Genomic DNA, 19,682 nt, shown 5'->3' on the forward strand with positions numbered 1-19,682 from the left:
AAGGGAGGGGGGGGGGGCAAAATGGTCGGGAAATTGCGTTACGTAATTTATGGATGGCCCCAAAGTAGTTCCACTTTGAACTTTAGTTTCCTATGTAGGGTTTCAAAGATTTAAAGAGGTAACAAATTTTTTGAACTTTAAATTCTTTGAAATTTTTTTGATTGTCTCAATTCACTTGAATTCTTCTAAATTTACTGATTTTTGCTTAACTCAATGCATTTTTTAATTACATTATTTTGTATCATTGTTCTTTTAACCAATTTAAATAAATTTCAACACATTTAATGGGGTTTGAAATACTTTAGGTTATTTACAAAAATAACAAAGAAATTTTCTAATGATTTCGCAAGAAGTGCGGGATTTTGTAGGATATCAAAGATTTGAAGAGATTTTCAAATATTTTTGAAAATTTTATTTGGAATTAGCCATGAATTCTTATTAATTTATCCTGAATACTTTTGAATTCTTCTAAATTCGCTCCATTTTACTCAATTCAATTGATTTCATCAAATTTGTTATTAATTTTATCTTGAAATCTTATTAACTCACCTGAAATTCGTAGGCATTTTCTCAAATTATTTTGAATGCACTTTTAATTTTTCTGAACTCATTTCAAACTTACTGAATTCAAAGAATTCTTTCATGGTTTTCAATGGTTTTCAATTATCGTGGTTACTTTTTTAATTTAGCTTGATTTTTTATGAATGTCATCGAATTCTTCTCATTTTCCTAAAATTCACTCAAATTTTACTGAAATAAATTGATTTTTTCAATTTTTCCAATTTATTGAAATTCTTTTTAATTGTTTTGTAGTCATTATTCACTTTTTTGGTTAGAAATTAGGATTTCAAAGATTTGAAGGTATTTAAACTTTTTAATTCACTCTGAATTCTTATCAATTTACCCTGAATTTTTTATAATTCTTTGGAATTCCCTTGAAGTTGTTAAATTAACTTTAATTCTTCGATTTAATCAGCTCTACTTAAGTCAAAGGATTTAAAAAAATCTTAATTTTTTCAATTCACTTGATAGCTTTTTTAATTCATTCAAATTTTACTGAAATAAGTGGATTTTTTTCGATTTTTGTTACAATTTTTCCAATTCATTTAAATTCTTTTGAAATGTTTTTTAATCAATAGTCAATTTTTTGGTTAGAAAATAGTAGGGTTTCAAAGATTTAAAGAGATTTGAAATTAATTCTTGGATTTTAAATTCCTTGAAGTTCTTCCGACTTATTCAATTCACTTGAATTCTTCTAAATTTTCTGAATTTTACTTAACTGAATGCATTTTTTTTAATGAATTTTTCTCATAATTGGTTTTTTAAACAAATTTAAAGAGATTCAAAAATTTGATATGGGACTCGAAATATTTTAGGTTATTAAAAAAAGTACCAAAGAAGTTTTTACGTGAATTCACAAGAAGTGAGGGCTTTCGTATGATTTCAAGGATTTAAAGAGATTTTCAATTATTTTTGAAAATTTTATTTGGAATTCGCCCTGAATTCTTATTCATTTATCCGGAATTCTTTTTAATTCTTATAAATTCGCTCAATTTGACTCAATTCCAGAGATTTGGTCAAATTTGTTGTTTATTTCATCTCAAAGTCTTGTAAACTCACCCTAAATTCGTAGGCATTTTATAAATTCTTTAGAATGCCCTTTCAATTATTCTGAAATAATTTAAAACTTAATGAACTGAAAGAATATTTTCACATTTTTTTCAATTATCTTGGTTACTTTTTTAATTCAGCTCGATTTTTTATGAATTTCATCGAATTCTTCTCATTTTCCTTTAATTCACTCAAATTTTACTGAAATAAATTGATATTTTTCCAATTCATTTAAATTCATTTTAATTGTTTTGCAATCATTAGTCACTTTTTTATTTAAAAATGATCAGGGTTTCAAATATTTAAAGAGATTTAAAATTATTTCTTGGATTTTAAATTCTTTGAAATTCTTTCGATTTTTTCAATTCACTTGAACTCTTCTATATTTACTGCATTTTACTTTATTCAATGGTTGTTTTTTATCATTGGTCTTTTAACAAATTTAAAAAGCTTTCAAAAGATTGTATGGGAGTCGAAATATTTTAGGGTATTTAAAAAAATTACAAAGAAATTTTAAAGTGATTTCACAAGAAATGAGGGATTTCTTAGGATATCAAAGATTTGAAGAGATTTTAAAATCTTTTTGAAAATTTTATTTGGTATTCGCCGCGAATTCTTATTAATATACCATGATTTATTTTAAATTTTTCTAAATTCACTTGAATGCCCTTTTAATTTTTCTGAACTAATTTCAAACTTGATGAACCAAAAGAATTTTTTCACATTTTTTCACATTTTCGAATTGTTTTCAAATATCTTGGTTACTTTTCTAATTCAGCTTGATTTTTTATTAATTTCGTCGAATTCATTTAAATGAATTCTGAATAATTTACCTTGAATTATTTGTAATTCTTTGGAAATCCCTTGAATTTTTTAATTAACTTTAATTCTTCTAAATTTATTCAATTCAACTGAAGTGAATGGATTAAAAAATTAATATTTTTCAATTATTTTTAATTCACTTGATTGCTTTTGAATTTAGCTCAATTTTTTTATAAATTTCATAAAATTCTTCTCGTTACCCTTAAATTCCTCTAAATTCATTCCAATTTTATTGAAATCAATCGAATTCTTTTGAACTTTGAATTGTTTTGAATTTGTTTTTGCCCTGTGAGCATTAAAAAAATTCTATGTGGTCCCTATACTTTATGACATGGGGACTGTGAGGCCTGCTGGCATATTCTCTGACTTTATGGAATTATCTGACCTGTAGTAACTCTGTAATTTAAAACAAGTATATCTTCATTTCACTCTAGAATGTTTTTATATAAATATTTGTATTAATTATGATTAATATTTGTTTCGCCAATAATTGATTTAAATTCTCTTAAGGGGGAATGGGGGATAATGCATAAAAAAACGCTTTTTTTATCAATTTTGTTTAGAGATCTGGTTAAAGTAAATGTAATAAAAAATAAAAAAATAAATATAAACATAATTAGTAATTTTTTGTAGAAAAATATCGTGAAATAAGCCAGTGACAGAGCATTTTCGAGTACGCCTCTTGAAAAAGATGATTTGCGGTTCCAGCGATATCTCAACTTAGATTTATAGGCAATCAAAAAAGTTGCAAAATTCAGTTAAAATATAAGCCCCCCCCCCCCCCAACGATTATTTTTAGGAATTTTTTTGTTTTAATTTTTTGTGATCAATTGAAGTAAAATATGCGCTTTTGTACGAAAAATATCGTAATTTTTTAAGCGAAAAACAAAGTTAATATAAAAAAATGTAAACAAAAATATCGTTGTGAGGAGGATTTTTATATGTAGAAAAAGTTTGCCTAGTTTGAGAAGGATCGGTTTAGTAGTTTTTGTAAAATCGCTGGAAAGGACTTAAAAAGTGGTTTCGAGAAAAACTCGTTTGAAGTTTTAAACATTGAAAAAGTGAAGACAAAAATTTTTTTTTTTTTAACTATTTCAGCTCCTTTTTTTTATTACACTGTGCACACTTCACGAACGTAGAAAGTGTAGTGAAAACTAGTAAAAAGTCCTTTATTTTATAGTATTTTCCACTGTCTTCTGGCACGTTCCTATATTTTCAAGCGCAGCTGCGGTCTATGCGGAGGGTCGGCTTTAAATTTATAACTTCAAGATTTTTGCTCCGATTGACTTGAAATTTGGACACAATATTTTTGAAATATTTTACAAAAAAAAAGATTTGCAAGTGCTTATCCCCCATTCCCCCCTTAAATGGTCTATAAATGCTCTGTTTACCCTGCTTGACCGACTGCCTGAAACATTTCCTAGCCTGCGTTTTTTCTGTGAAGGAACCGAATTAATTTGTATACCTAATATTTAAATATTGAAAAAATAGTATTTGGCTTGGAGGTACAAATTATTGCCTTTTTTAAATATATATTGTTTACTTTAAAAAATAAAACTTGAAATAAAAAAACACAACAATATAAATCATAAATCTGAAAATTATAGACGTTCGAAACCGCCGACTTCGGCTCGAAAGCCGACGAATCGCACGAGATTCGTCGTCAATAATAATATGCAGTCGAAGGATCCAGTACAAGTTTACTGTCGTATTAGACCGATGCAATTTCCGTCAGACACATCATGTATGAAAGTAATTTCCGATACAACGATAGTAATCACTCCTCCGGAATCAGCGACAAATTTTCGGTCAACTACAAGTAAGGAAATCCAAACGATCTTTTCACGTGTTTTTCCCCCGGACGTCTCTCAACGAGAACTTTTCAACATTGCGGCTCTCCCTCTCGTTGAAAATTTAATTCAAGGGAGAAACAGTTTGTTATTCACGTATGGAGTGACTGGAAGTGGAAAAACTTACACCATGACAGGAGAATCACAAGATAGTGGAATTATGCCCCGCTCTTTGGATGTCATTTTCAATAGTATTGCTAATTATCAGGCGAAAAAGTTTGTATTCAAACCGGACAAACTGAATGGATTCGATGTGCAAAGCGAAACTGATGCCATGCTGGACAGGCAGAATGAACTTCATGCTGGACTGACGACTCCTCGGCATGGGAAGATGAGGACGTGAGTATTTTTTCATAATTGGAATCTTTTTCTTTTTTATAGGGGAAAGAATGTTGATTTATTTTATTATTATATTATTCATGTTCCTTATATTCATATTTTTACTATTTTCAGACGTTTCCTCTTAATTATATTCTTAGTTAAAAAATTTATTCTCTTGTTGAAAATTGAAAAGTATTGTTGAAAAAAATCATCCTTTTTGGTTGTAAATTCAAATGTTATTTGAAATTTTGTTCTTTTTGGGTTAAAAATTTCGATTTTTTTTTTGGTAGAAAATTAACTTTTTGTTGGAAATTCATATTTTTATGTCGAAAATTCAACTGAAATCTTTCTTCGTTGAAGATTCATCATTTTATTAAAAATTGATATTTTTTCAAATAAAATTCAACGACTTCGGAAAATGTTGAACTACTTTCTAAAATCTTTTTTATTAAAATGTTACTATTTAGGTGAAAATACTTTTTTTTTTTAAACTTTTTTGTTAACTTCTTTCTTCTCATTTTTTGTTGAAATTGATTTTTTCTAGTTGAAACTTCGTCTCTTTTGGAACAAAAAGTATCTTCCTGCTTTAAAATTTCCACATTTTTTTGGAAATTCAACTATTTTTTATAAAATTCATGTTAAAAGTTCATGAATTTGTATGACATTTTTTGTCTTGGCTGACAAATTTTTATTTTATGAAGATTTGCCTCGTTGGTTGAAACTTTGACTGTTTTAGCGAGAATTATTTTTTTGCAGAAAATTAATCATTTTGACTAAAAATTTAAATTTTCCATTTTTTTTGTCTGATGTTAGTATTTTTCAGAATTGGATTATTTTTTTTATAGGGGAAAGAAAGTTTATTTATTTTATTATTTTAATGTTATTTATGTTCCTTATAGTTATATTTTTACTGTTTTCTGAGGTTTCCTCCTGATGATTATATTCTTAGTTAAAAATTGTATTTTTTTGTATAATTCTTTTCTTTTTGTTTAATAATTCGTCTGTTTTAGTAGAAATTTAATATTTTTTAAATAAAAATGTAATAAAGCATTTTTTGTTGAACATTCATCATTTTATTGAAAATTGATATTTTAAAAAATAAAATTTAACCACTTCGAGAAATTTTGAACTACTTTCTAAAATCTTTTTTATTAAAATGTAACTATTCAGGTGAAAAATCTGTTTTCTTTTTTTAACTTTTTTGTTAACTTCTTTCTTTCTATTTTTTGTTGAAAATTGATTTTTTCTAGTTGAAAATTCATCTCCTTTGGAAGAAAAAATATCTTTCAGCTTTAAAATTTCCACTTTTTTTTTGAAAGTTCAACTATTGTTAATAAAATTCATGTTAAAAGTTCAAGAATTTGTATGAATTTTTTTTCTTGGCTGAAAGATTTTTATTTGTTGTAAATTCGTCTGTTTTTTGATAAATTTCTAATTTCAGTTGAAAATTCGTCTCGTTGGTTGAAAATTGGACTGGTTTTACAAAAATTATTCTTCTTTCAGGAAAATTAAATATTTAGACTAAAAATTAAAATTTTCCATTTTTTGATTCATATTGATCTTTTTCAGTTGAAAATTTATATTTTTCGGTTAAAAATTCAACTGTCTTCTAAAAATTCGTGTTTTTGGCCTTAAAATTGAAATATTTTAGAAATCATCAGTTTGATTTTAAATGCAACTGTTTGGTTAAAAATTATTTTCTTTGATAGAAATGATATCTTTTGAATAAAAATAAAAAATTTTGATTGAAAATTTTGAATTGAAAAAACATTGTTCTGGTGAAGATTCATAATATTTTTAAAAATTGATATTTTTTATTGAAAATTTGTCTTTTTTGGAACAAAAAACATCTTCCTGCTTTAAAAATTTCGCTTTCTTCAATTCATCTGTTAATAAAATTCACGTTGAAAGTTCAAAAATCTTATGACATTTTATTTCTTGGCTGAAAAATCCTTATTTTTTGAAAGTTTTTTGTTTAATCCATAATTTTAGTTGAAAATTGGTCTCGTTGGTTGAAAATTGGACTATTTTAGCGAAAATTATTTTTGTTTACAAAAATTAATGTTTTTTTTCATTTTAACTCTTTTTTGTTTGAAGTATCAACTATTACATTATTTGTTAAAAAATCATTTTTTTCTGAAAAACTGAATCACTTGGTTGAAGTTTGAATCACTTCAGAAAAAAAAAACATTTTTCTGTTGAAGATTCATAATTTTATTGAAAATTGATATTTTTTCAATGGAAAATTTAACTAGTTGAGAAAATGTTCAGCTACTTTGTTAAAAAATAATTTCTTTAATTGAAATGTAACTATTTTGTTGAAAATTCGTTTCTTTTTTAATTAATTTTTTTAACTGGAAATGTAATTTTTCTATTTTTGGATAAAAATTTATATTTTCTAGTTGAAAATTCGTTAATTGAAAATTCAACTATCGTTCAGAAAATTCGTGTTGACAGTTTAAAAATTTGTATGCAATTTTTTTTCTTGTCTGAAAAATCTTTGTTTGTTGAATGTTTGTCTATTTTTTTTTAAATTCCTTATTTTAGTTGAAAATTCATCTCATTGGTTGAAAATTGGACTATTTTAGCTAAAATTAGTGTTGTTTTTTTTGTTAGAAAATTAATTATTTGTACTGAAAATTGAAATTTTCCATTTTTGAAAATTGGAATATTTTAAAGATCATCTATTTAATTGAAAATGCATCTGCTTGAACGAAAATTAATTTTCATTGGTTGGAGTTCAATCTTTTTTGTTTGAAAATTCAACTATTTGGTTGAAAATTTATCTTTGCAGATTAAAGATTGAACTATTTGGGAGTTCGTAGGGTTTTAAAGAGTTTGAAGGCATTTTAAAATATTTTTTTGCAATTCAATTAAATTAATTAGTAGTTCACCCTGAATCTTAGAAGTTTCATTAAATTCTTTTGAATTCACCTTAAATTTGTATGGATCTAATTGAATATTTCGGATTTCTTTGTTTCAATTCATTTGAGTTTTTTTTTTTAATTTAACTTAACTTGCTTCGAAGCCTTATGAATCGATTCTTTTTTTAATTCAAAAGCAATAATCTTAAGGGATTTAAAAAGATTGTAAAGGTTTTGAGATAATTTTATAGTATTTTTTAAAATTCCGTGAAATTTTGACAAGCTTGAGAAAATGGCCAGGGAGTTCAGAAGATTGTAAACTATTTAAAACGTTTTAGGGCATTTTTAAACATTTTTAACAATTTTTTCATTTAATTCAGTAATTTAATGGAATATTAAATCTCTTTAGGTATTTAAAAATATTCCTAGGCTTCCAAGAGCATTACAAAGTTTCACGTGATTTCCAATCATTAAAAATATTTTAGAATTTTGAAATATTCCAAGGCATCTTTAATTAATTTCAGTAATTTAATGGGATTTTAAAAGATTACAATTTTTTTGGGATATATTTTGAAAGATTTTAGGGGATTTAAAAAAAACGTTTATGTAGTTGTACAGAATTTTTGTGTAATTTCAGAAGATATGGAACGATTTTCAGGACTTTTAAAGTTTTACAATATTTTAAAGATTCCAGGGGATTATATCAGATTTCCGAGGATTTCAATGGTTTTAAGGAATTTTAAAAGCTCTTCAGAAATTTTAATAAATTTTTCTAGGTTTCAGGAAGTATCCAATTTCATAGAATTTTACGGGATTTTATAATAATTTAAGAGATTTCAAAGAATATATTCACAAAAGTGAGCGATTTCGTAGGGTTTCAAATATTTGAAGATATTTTCAAATATTGTGTGCAATTCATTTGAATGCATTTGGAATTCATCCAGAATTCTCAATCATTTATCTCGAATTCTTTTAAATTCTTAGGAATTGTCCTAATTTTTTAAAATTTACTTGAATTCTTCTAAATTATCCTTCATTCAATGGATTTCTTCAGTTTTTGTTTTGTTCATACTAAAATATTTCAAGCTCATCTTGAATTCTAAGGAATTATATCAAATTTTTTTTAATCACTTGAATTTTTCTAAACTTGTTTCAAATTTACTAAATTCATTGAATTTTTTGCCAATTTTTTAATTGTTTGCAATTCAATTGAATTTTTTAATAATCCATTTTTAATTTGTATGAATTTCATCTAATTCTTCTCATTTTCCTTAAGTTTCTCTGAATTCACTACAGTTTTACTGAAATCAATTAAATTATTTTGATCTTTTGTGAAAAAATTAATGTATTTGAATTATTTTTAATTTATCTTCAATTTAAAATTTGCCAAAATAGTCCAATTTTCAACCAACGAGATGAATTATCAAATAAATGAGAAATTTTCAACAAATAAATGTTTTTTAGCCAAGAAAAAAAGTTTGATAGAAATTTTTGAAGTTTCAACACGATTTTTCTGAAAAATATTTCATTTTCCAATGAACGACTTTTCTACTAGAAAAGGTCGATTTTCAACAAAAAATGGAAATGAAAAAATGGAATTTTCAGAGATTTTCAAATATTTTTTACAATTAATCGGAATTCACCGTGAATTCTGATTGATTTAGCATGCTTTCTTTTAAATTCTTCATTCATTCATTGAATTTTTTTCATATTTTTTTATTGTTCGCGATTCAGTTGAATTTTTTAAAATTCACTTTTAATTTTTATGAGTTTCATCTAATTCTTCTCATTTCTCTTAAGTTTCTCTAAATTAACTCAAATTTTACTGAAAAGAATTCATTTTTTTGATTTAAAAAATATTCCAGTTTGTTTGAATTCTTTAGAATTGACCTTGAATCGGTTTGGAGTCTAATGAATCAAATTCTTTTGCATTCTTTTAGATTCAAAATAACAAATTGTAAATTTAATAATTCCATTTATAAAACATTCTGTATTAAAAATGTTATAAAAGTTTCTACATTAAAAATTTTACAAAAATATCATTCTTACCTTTGAATGAAAATGTTTGTAAATGAAAAAATATTCAGGAAAAATACCGGGAATTTTGAAAATTAATTTTCGTAGTCACCCTTGCTAGTATTTTTAATCCAGAGTATAATTCTAAATTTCAAAAACTGTACATTTAAATCTGCACTTCTACCCATTTCAATTTTAAAAGACTTTCAGTTGAAAATTATTAATTCTTAAAGGCTCTGAGTTTAGATTTATTCCATTCTTCTTTTTAAAAATAATTTTCATCAATATCATTCTTTGAATACTTTAGATATTTTCAACTGTGGATGCTCATACAAGATTTGAGTCTTTAAATACTAAATTTCTCACTTTTGAACCTAATCTTTATTATTTTTTAAATAAAAAAATTCATAACTTTGCAGGCGCAAAGCTGATAGCGACAGCGATAGTAATCCAATGATTCTGAGAGCCGCAGAAGAATCTCAGGTGATCCAGGTGGATCCAGACAACGTTTACGCTGTGTTTGTTACATACGTTGAGATATATAACAACAGTGTATACGATTTATTAGAAGAAGAGGACGTTCGAGCCAAGTAAATATCTTAAAAAATAAAATATTTAGATTTATACTGTTGCGAGTTCAGGGTGGCCGCTGGACCGGAAAACCGGGAATTTTTTGAGACCAGCAAAAACCGGGAAATGACGTTGACTTTTTTTGTTTGACCAGGAATTTTACAAATTTGTAAAAGAAAAATCTGTCCACGTTCGATTTCGACATTTTTAAAATAATTAGTTGAATTGTTATGTTTTTCAATTATGCTATTATTTAGCTTAAAATGCGTAATTCAAAATTTGTTTACTTTAAAAGTTTTCGATTAAACATTTTTATTTTTAAGCTTACATTTTTAATTTAAAGAATTTTTAAATGCTTTCTTAAAGACTTGAACAAACCAAAAATAAAAGCCTTGGATGTTGAAAATTTTGGATGAAAAACATTTTTAATTAATAAATAAATCATTTTTTTAATTTATCTGTACTTTAAGTAATAAAAAGCGAACAAAAAAGATTTGACAAAACGATTTTAAACCAGTTCAAAATTTAAGAATTTTCTGACTTTAACGTTAAAACTTAAACGGGTTCAATTTGAACATCTTAGTCATTAAACAAGTGTGAACGTGTGACTTAAAGTTTATATACTATTTTCAACTTGATAATAGCTTAAGGACAATATATTCTTGATTAAAGGATTTTAAAAAAATTTTAAATATTGTTTCAGTCTAAAATATTCAATTGTTAACCGATTCAATTTGAAATTTCTAACTAAAAAAAAGATTAATTATTCAATATTTAGCAATATTCGAATGTTTATTTAAGACAAGTAAATTGAAACCAAATATTTCCAAGTAAAGAATCTTTAACTGAATTGTTTGACATAGAAAGCCTGGAATCGTTAAAATTTCGAAGAGCCTTTAAAATTTGAAAGTTACAGTTTTAATTTTTGCATTTGAAAAATGCTTCATTTGCAAGTGAAATTTTTAAATTTTGATGTATAATTTACAAATGAACATTTTTAGAAAAAATCTGACTAATTTTAAGAGATATTTAGAGGAGTTTTGAAAAGATTAAAAATTATCATCCAAATTTTAGAAAGTTTTCTTAAAATCTTCTAAAATCTTTTTTGAACATTTTTTTAAAATCTTTGAAAAACTTTTTGAATATTCTCTTAAAATAATTTTTCAAAATGAACAGTTATTTTTAATTTTCCTATGAATCTTAAGGAAATGTTTTTATTCTTTTGAAGCCTTTCAAAATTCTTGAAAAGAATCTAATTTTTTTGTTTAAAATCTGCGAAAATCTACATTTTGTTTTATATTAGGCTATCATTTTAACTTTTACATTAAGTTTGAATCTTTTAAAAACTTCTACATATCTCTTAAAATTACTCAAATTTCGCCTACAAATAATAAATGTTCAACTGTTATTTAGATTTTGAAATCAAATTTTGAAGCATTCCAAGGATGTTTAAACTATTTAAGAAGAAAATAATTAAATTTCTAATTTAAAAAGTATTCAGTTAAAATTAATTTTTTCAACTTTTTAATATTTAATGTTTCTAGCTTGAAATTCCTTTAAATTATATATTTTTGAAAATTTTAAAGTTCATTGATTTATTTTTTAATTTATAGCATTAAAAATGATAGCGTTGATTTATATTTTTTTTTATATTGAAAAATTTTAGTACCTTCAATTTTATACGCGAAAATTATTGAGCATTTGAATACAACATTTTTTAATCAAAAACTTTTAAATTTTAATTTAAATGTTAAAAATTTAACAGTTCCACTTTTCGTGCTTTCATTTACAGTTCAGTTTTTATTACCTCAAGTGGAAAATTGTTTAGCTTTGATGTTCAATTTTTTTTAATATCATTGACCGTGAAAAGTGTTTACGAACCGGGAAAGGACCGAGAATTTATTTTGTCGATTAAAACGGCCACCCTGGATTTGGAAGAACATCCTCAACTGCATATTGAACAAAGTCGAGAAAATTGACAAAAATGGTTTGAATCTTTATTCGCGTGTATCGCGAATTGTAATCCATTTTTTGAACTTTTTCTTGACTAATTTGCATATGATCTTCTCGTTTCTGCATAAAAAGTCTTCAAAAATGGCAATTAATTATTGAAATGCAGTTGCCTTTTATGGCAAAAAATATGAAGTAACTATTATGAAATATTGCATTTTATTATTAATAATCATTTTTGAATTTTTCATTGTCAAATTTTTCAATTAAATACTCTTCAATTTTAAAAGATCTGCAATTCAAACTGCGGTAATTTTGAATAGTTACAATTGGGAATTCTTGATTGTTAGAAATTTGGAATGACAATTTATTCATTTTTCAAGAATTACGTTTTAAAGATATGTATTTTAGAATATTTGTTTGGAATAGTTTATTTTTGAAGACTTACAATGGAAAATCATTCAATTTTAATGATTCATAATTAAAAAATTTAGATTGTGATGATTTTGAAGATCAAAATTCAAGAATTTGTAATTCTAAATCTTCCGAATTGATAGAATTTGAAATATAAATGATTAAAATGGCAGAATTTTTTATTTTAAAACTTAAATCTTGCATAATTTGTAAATTGTATATTTCAGAAATATAAAACTCTTCAATTTTAAAGATTTGCAATTTCAAATATCTACAATTTTGAAGATTTAGAATTATTATTTTCCAATATTAACAATTTACAGTTTAAATATTTTCAATTTTAAAAGATTTGCAATCTAAATTTCTGCAATTAAAGATGTCTGCAATTTTGAAGAGTTACAATTTATAAGTCTTGATTGCTAAAAATGTGGAATTACCAATTAATCAAATTTCAATCATTATCTTTGAAAAGTATGTCATTTTGAATTGTTTATTTTTGAAGACTTACGGTGGAAAATTTTTCAATTTAAAAGATTTGTTTTAAATTAGAAAAACTTCAATTGTAAAGATCGATGATTCAGATTTTTCAAATTTTGAAGTTACATTTTTATATTATATTTTAAAGGAACATAATTTTAATTTTTTTTTTAAATATTTTAATTTTGAAGATTTGCGATTGAAAATTCTTCTTTTAATTTAAAATTGGTCAATTTTGAATATCTGAAATTGAAAGGTCTCTAATATTATTATTAACCCTCAAACGGTACACTGGTGCGAATTCGCACCCGATGTTTTTTAATGATGTTGGCGTTAACGCAAACACAGCTGCAGTGGATTATCCCCACATATATTAAATATATATGTTAAATATGTGTGATATATCCTAGTTGTTTATTATATGTTCAATATATTAAATATTTAATATTAAAATTGCAAACGAACCAATTCGCACCAGTGTACCGTTTACGTATCCTGGGTTGGAGTGTCGCATTTGAGGATTAATGCTAATATTATTATTAATATCGATTATTCTTTCACATTTTTTAAATTGATCTTTAAGTAATCCAATTAGATGTTAATGTTATAAATTTCTATCAATTGGAATTCGAACATTTTTTAAATCTGAAATATAGGTATGCATGTCATAACTGTTATTAAATTTCATAAATAACGGAAAACATAAAACTAACAAACGAATAAAATATTACAAAATTAATTCTTTAATGTTAAGTCTGTTTTTTCTGTTAATTTTTTGTTTTTTCTTTTGACAATTTCCAACTGTTTCCACTTTAAGCAACTGAAAAGATTTAAAAGCATTTTTTACTTATTAAATTTTTCAACAATATAACATCTTCTTATTTTAATGATGTTATTAATGATAGAAATGGGACTTTTCATAATAATTTTGCATTTTTCAAATTATAATAAATTAATAAATGCAGTAACGGGATTTCTCGAAATATTCTCTAAGCACAACTCGCCAGTCTTTGCAGTTTACGGTGTTTTCCATAAATTATGCAATAATTATTTTAAAAGTTATCAAGGAAATAAAAACATATATTTTAATAATCAGGGTGGCCACTGGACCGAGAATTTTACGAGACCGGGGAAAACTTTGATTTCAACCGTTTTTTAAAATAATTTTTTAAAATTGTGATTTTTATAAATTACTATATCATTTAGTGAAGAATGCTTAATTCGGAAATCTTTCACTTTAAAAATTTTCCATTTTAGATTTTTAATTTTTAAGCATATGTTTTAATTTAAAAAATTTAAAAATAGCGTTTCAAAGCATTCAAAAATTAGAAGTTTTTAAAATCGAAGATTTTTTAAAAATAAAAAACAGGGTGGCCGCCGGACCGAGAATTTGACGAATATTCAGAAGAAAAATCTGCCTAAGTTCGATTTTAACAGTCTTTTTAAATAATTAAAGTGCAGTTTTAAAGATTTGAAAAATTAAAAATTAAAAGCATTTGAAGTTGAATTTTTTTTTTAAGACGTTTTATTTTATCAACTGTAAATGTAAATAAATAAATTAGGTTTAAAATGGATCTGTACTCTAATCATAGAAATCTGAACAATAATTGATTTAAGCAAACAATTCTAGATCCGTTCAAAATTTTCAATTTTCCTAAGAATCGTAAGAAAATTTTTTATGCGTTTGAAGTCTTTCATAATTCTTTAAAAAATTCTAAATTTTTTGTTTGAAACCTGCAAAAATCTACATTTCATTTTAAATTCGGTTGTAAGTATTTGAAATTATTTCAAGTTCTAAATTTAATTCGAATCTTTTTAAAACTTCTAAATATCCCTTAAAATTACTCTAATATTTTTACAAATAATCAGTGTTTTATTCTTATTTATAAATTTAAATGAAGTTTTTTTTTAATTTGCAGGATTTTCTAAAAGTTATAGAAAAAATTCAATTCATTTTGAAATATATTTAAAAGTTTTGAACAATAATTCAAAAAATATTTTGAATTTGGAAAAATTTAAAACCACTTTTAGATTTATCAAGATTTTGAAATAAAATTTTAAAGCTTGTGAAGGAAGCCTGGACTATTTAAAATTAAAATAATTTAATTTCTATTTTAAGAACTGTTAAGTTAATAAAATTATTTTTAATTAAATTTTTAAAGTTCATTGCTTGATTCTTTAATTTAAACTATTGAAAATGTAAACGTGGCTTTATGTTTTTGGAACTTAAACTGAATTTTTGAACTCTATAATTGATAAAAGTTCTATATTTTGCAGTTTATTTGCATTTCATTTAACGTTTTTTAATTTAAAAGTGTTAGTACCTTCCATTTGTTACGTGTACATTTTTAAGCATTTAAGTACAACATTTTTAAAATCAAAAACTTTTAAACCTTACTTTTAAAAGTTTTGTATTTAAGTGTTGCACTTTCAATTCTTTAAATTGTTGTTTATTATTCATTATTTTATATGGACAAATGTGTAGAATATGTAGGTTTTTCGATTTTTTTCAGAACTCTGCAGAGTAAAATTGTCCGAGAAGATGGTAATAAAAACATGTATGTCCACGCCGTGACGGAAGTTGAGGTCAAAAGCACAGAAGAAGCTTTCGAAGTATTTCAGAAAGGACAACGCAGACGTCGAGTTGCACATACTGCTCTCAATGCAGAATCCAGCAGGTCTCACAGTGTTTTCACCATAAGACTCGTTCAGGTATATTATTGTCTAAACATTATTTTTTATATCATTCCAGAAGAAAAAATAATACTGAAATTTTAATAATATATTATAATAATAAAAAAAATATATTTAAAAAATGGTAGTTTATTTTTAAAAGATGTTTGAAATTATTATTTTTTATTATGACCCATAGCGCCATTTCAGGTAGAAGCTATTTCGGTTTAAAATGTTTATTCTATTGCATCTTATTAAAAATTAAAAATAAAATACTAAAATTTCCAGTATTTTACTATATCTTCTCAAATAATTGAAAAAATGCCTTCACCCTGGCTTCTTTTATAGAGAATGCTGATATCTTTCAACCTATTTCAGAGAAAAAGTATGAAATCATCTAGTGAAAATAATTATAAAAAATATAAGCTAAATAAAAAGGAGATAAAGTAGATTTTGCGGCAGAAGAAAAAAAATGCCACTTCTGAATAAAATTTTCAAGTTTTCATGGCTTTTTTCTTCTTTTAAAATAAAATTCTACTTTGATAATATGATTAATTCAATTGGTAATTAATTCATAGGCTCCTTTGGATTGTGAGGGTGAGCAAGCAATTCAAGATAAACGAGTAGTTTGTATTAGTCAATTATCGTTGGTCGATTTGGCTGGAAGTGAGCGAACGAATCGCACCAAAAATACTGGACAACGATTGCGTGAAGCAGGTTCGTTTAATAATTTAAATTTCACTTTTTATTTTTATATTCTTTACTAGAATTTTCATACTGATAATAAATTAAGTATATGATAATTGTCCAAAAGGAAATCAGGCATGAATGAAATCAATTTTTTTTTTTCCTCAAATTTCACTTTTTCGGAATTACACAATATTTAATTTGCAGTTATGATATAGTGGAATTAGTAAATTACAAATATACATGTGTATTCGATTAATGATTTTAAATATTTTATTGCGGAATTTTTTGTTTTTATTTATTGATACAAATATAAAATAAAGTTGTGGGTTTGAAATTGAACTTTTGAATTTTGAATGTATGTATCCTGATAAAAAAATGTTCACTGTTTCATTTGGAATCTGAAAACATTTGGATTGCTTTAAATATAAAAATTTTCATTTAAGAAAAAAAATTAAAATTGTTAATTTCAGGGTTTTTAAAGCCTTGAATTTCAAACTGTAGAATATTCAAGGCCAACAATGAGATATTTTACAATTTTCAGCACCTTCAATGATTAATTATTTAATTTGGAACATTCTAAATTTTAAATTGTAAATAATTCTCAATTTTAAATGCTTAACCAATATATTATATTATTTTTATTTGCAGACCTTAAAATATAGATTGCTCTGCAATTTTGTATGTTTTTAATTTAAGTGATTTATCACGATCATTATACTTTATGTAATTACTATTATACTTTACAATTTAATTATACTTATAATAAGAGTTGATATTTCAATCAAAAAGTTTGCAATTTTAAATAAAAAGTATAATTTTCAACCAAGAAGATAAATTTCCTGCTAAAAACAATTTTTTTGTAATACATGAATTTTCAACCAAATGGTTACATTTTGAATAAAAAAAGACGAAACCAAAACAAAAAATGTAATTGTTTTTATTTAACTAAAAGTGATTTTATTTATTTTGACCAAAAAAGATTAAATTTCTACCAAAATATATGTTTTAAACAATGTCTTTAGAAATTCATTTCTTTAAATGAAAAAACATTTTAAAAATTTCCTGGAATTTTAAGAAAAGTGTTTTGTTTTAAATATTTGTAAATCTTTTCAAGTTTTGAATTACTTTCGTAGCTTTTTAAAACTTCTAAATATCTCTTAAACTTACTTAAATTTTTCTTAAATGTTCCTAATTGAAAATTTTTCTTTAAAATCTTGTACATTCTTTTTCGACATTTTAGGATATCATTTTAAATGTTATGCGATATTTTTCAATTTCCTTTAAAAATGGATTTTTTAAATTAAAAAATCATTAAAAATTGCCCGCAGGAATCTTAAGATTTTTTTGCATCCTCTTAAAACCTTTTACAATTCTTAAAGATATTTACATTTTTTGAAATCTTCTAAAAATTTAAATTATTTTCGAATGTTTTCAAAACTTTTAAGTATCTTTTGAAATAATTCTGTTTTCTTTAAAAAAATTAAAATCCTGATATATTAAAAGAAAATTGACCTAATATTGCCCAGATTCTTTTTCGAGATGTTTTTAAATTTTCAAAACTTAATCTCAATCTGTTAATGTAAAACGTAAATCGTTTCAAGTTTTTACAGAAATCTTATTGTCCGTACTGACAATTTTTATTACCGGTACAGTTGCTGGCGCAAAAAATTCATTATCTTTATCAATGAATAAAAAAACTGAAAACATCCACTTAAAACTATCATTACAATATGAGGGGAAGAATAATTTTTAATACAAAATAAAAATTTCGAAAAAATATATATGTTTTCGGTTTATTATTTTGTTGTTGTAAATATAATTTTAATAAGATTTTTGAGAAAATTCAAGAATATTTGTGAATATTTCGGGTGCCTAATCAAAATTTCAACAAAAATGTTAATCTTCAACCATATAGTTTAATTTTCTACAAATAATACGAATTTTCAACTAAAATTATTAATCTTTATCAATAAAAAAAAGACTTTTTAACCAAATAATTCCACTTTTCATGAAGTAGTTAAATTTTGAATGAAACACCTGAATTCTTATAGAAAAATGTAATAGTTGCTATTTTAATCCAAACATATTGTTATTGTAAATCAAAAACAGTTGAATTCAAAGTTGTTTAATTTTAAACAATTTTAAATTTTAATTTAATTTTAATTAAACATTTTTTAATTTTAATTTTAAAATTTTCAATTTACAGTTATGGAATATTTAAAAATTGACAAGTCATACAACTTTTATAATATTTGAAATAATTCTGACTTTTTCATATAATAAACTAAAAAGGTTAAAGAGTCCAATCATGCTTAAAATTACAAAATTGTATTTTTATTATATATGAACAATTTAATTATTTTTACTGAAATGCCTACTAAAATTAAAAGTACAAATGATTGAAGGCTTCTTCTTTATTTGAAAAATATTAGTTACCAATTATTAATTTTATTTTTTGGTACACTTTTGAAGATTCGAAATTGATTCCAAATAATTTCATATACTTGATATTATCAATTGAATGCGATTTCATTTTACAGTTATTTGTTTCTAAACTTTTACTAATGAAACGAACCAGCTTTAAAATTTTGCGATTTGTTTTTATCTTCACTAATCTACTAAATTACGAATTTTCTTCTTTCAGGAAACATTAACAATTCCCTCATGACTCTAAGATCATGCTTAGAAATCCTGAGGGAAAATCAGACACAGGGTACCAATAAAATGGTACCGTATCGAGATTCTAAACTGACTCACCTTTTCAAGAATTATTTCGATGGAGAAGGTCAAGTCAGAATGATCGTGTGTGTTAATCCAAGATCAGATGATTACGACGAAACTATTGTAGGATTAATTTATTTTTCAATAGAAAATATCCATTAAAATCCCAGGTATATGACTAATTTTTTAACATTCTTGATTTTTCAGCAAGTGATGAAATTTGCGGAAATGACACAAGAAGTTCAAGTTGCTAGACCAACACCAATTAAGTTAGACTTGGGCTTCACACCCGGCAGACGCCAGGCAAACAAAGTAGATATTTTAATTATTTACTTTTTTCTTTATTGCTGTGTGACTAATTTTTTTTTTAAATTATTTATATTTTATCTTTTTTGTGGAATGAATTTTAAACCAGGGTGTCTACCCTACTTGGAAAACCTAGAAATTGGCAGGGAATTTTTATATCTTTTACAGGGAAAGTATATAATCCGGTAGTATATATATATAATGCCTAGGCATTATATATAATTCCTAGGCATTATATATAATGTCTAACCAAATCCATGCAAAGTGTGTAATACTCTATTATAAAAATTGCCTAGGCATTATACGAGGGTAGTTCAATAAGTCCTTAGAATGAAGTATAAAAACAATTTTTTTTGGGTAAATTTTTTTTTATTTTTCAACATAATCTCCTTGGAGC

At 24.5% G+C, this 19,682-nt stretch overlaps 1 protein-coding gene across 1 annotated transcript in view; it reads left to right on the plus strand.

Annotated features, from left to right (window-relative positions):
* The window catches only part of LOC117178817 (kinesin-like protein KIF23), a 47,719-nt gene that overhangs the window by 3,497 nt on the left and 24,540 nt on the right, over window positions 1-19,682 (plus strand). The window contains exons 2-7 of the mRNA XM_033370309.1: window positions 4,041-4,622; window positions 9,904-10,074; window positions 15,409-15,607; window positions 16,147-16,285; window positions 18,903-19,102; window positions 19,187-19,291. Coding sequence (XP_033226200.1) covers window positions 4,041-4,622; window positions 9,904-10,074; window positions 15,409-15,607; window positions 16,147-16,285; window positions 18,903-19,102; window positions 19,187-19,291 — 1,396 coding nt within the window. The remainder of the gene's footprint in view (window positions 1-4,040; window positions 4,623-9,903; window positions 10,075-15,408; window positions 15,608-16,146; window positions 16,286-18,902; window positions 19,103-19,186; window positions 19,292-19,682) is intronic.

Source organism: Belonocnema kinseyi, chromosome 8, assembly GCF_010883055.1.
Source record: "Belonocnema kinseyi isolate 2016_QV_RU_SX_M_011 chromosome 8, B_treatae_v1, whole genome shotgun sequence".
Lineage (NCBI taxonomy): Eukaryota > Metazoa > Arthropoda > Insecta > Hymenoptera > Cynipidae > Belonocnema > Belonocnema kinseyi.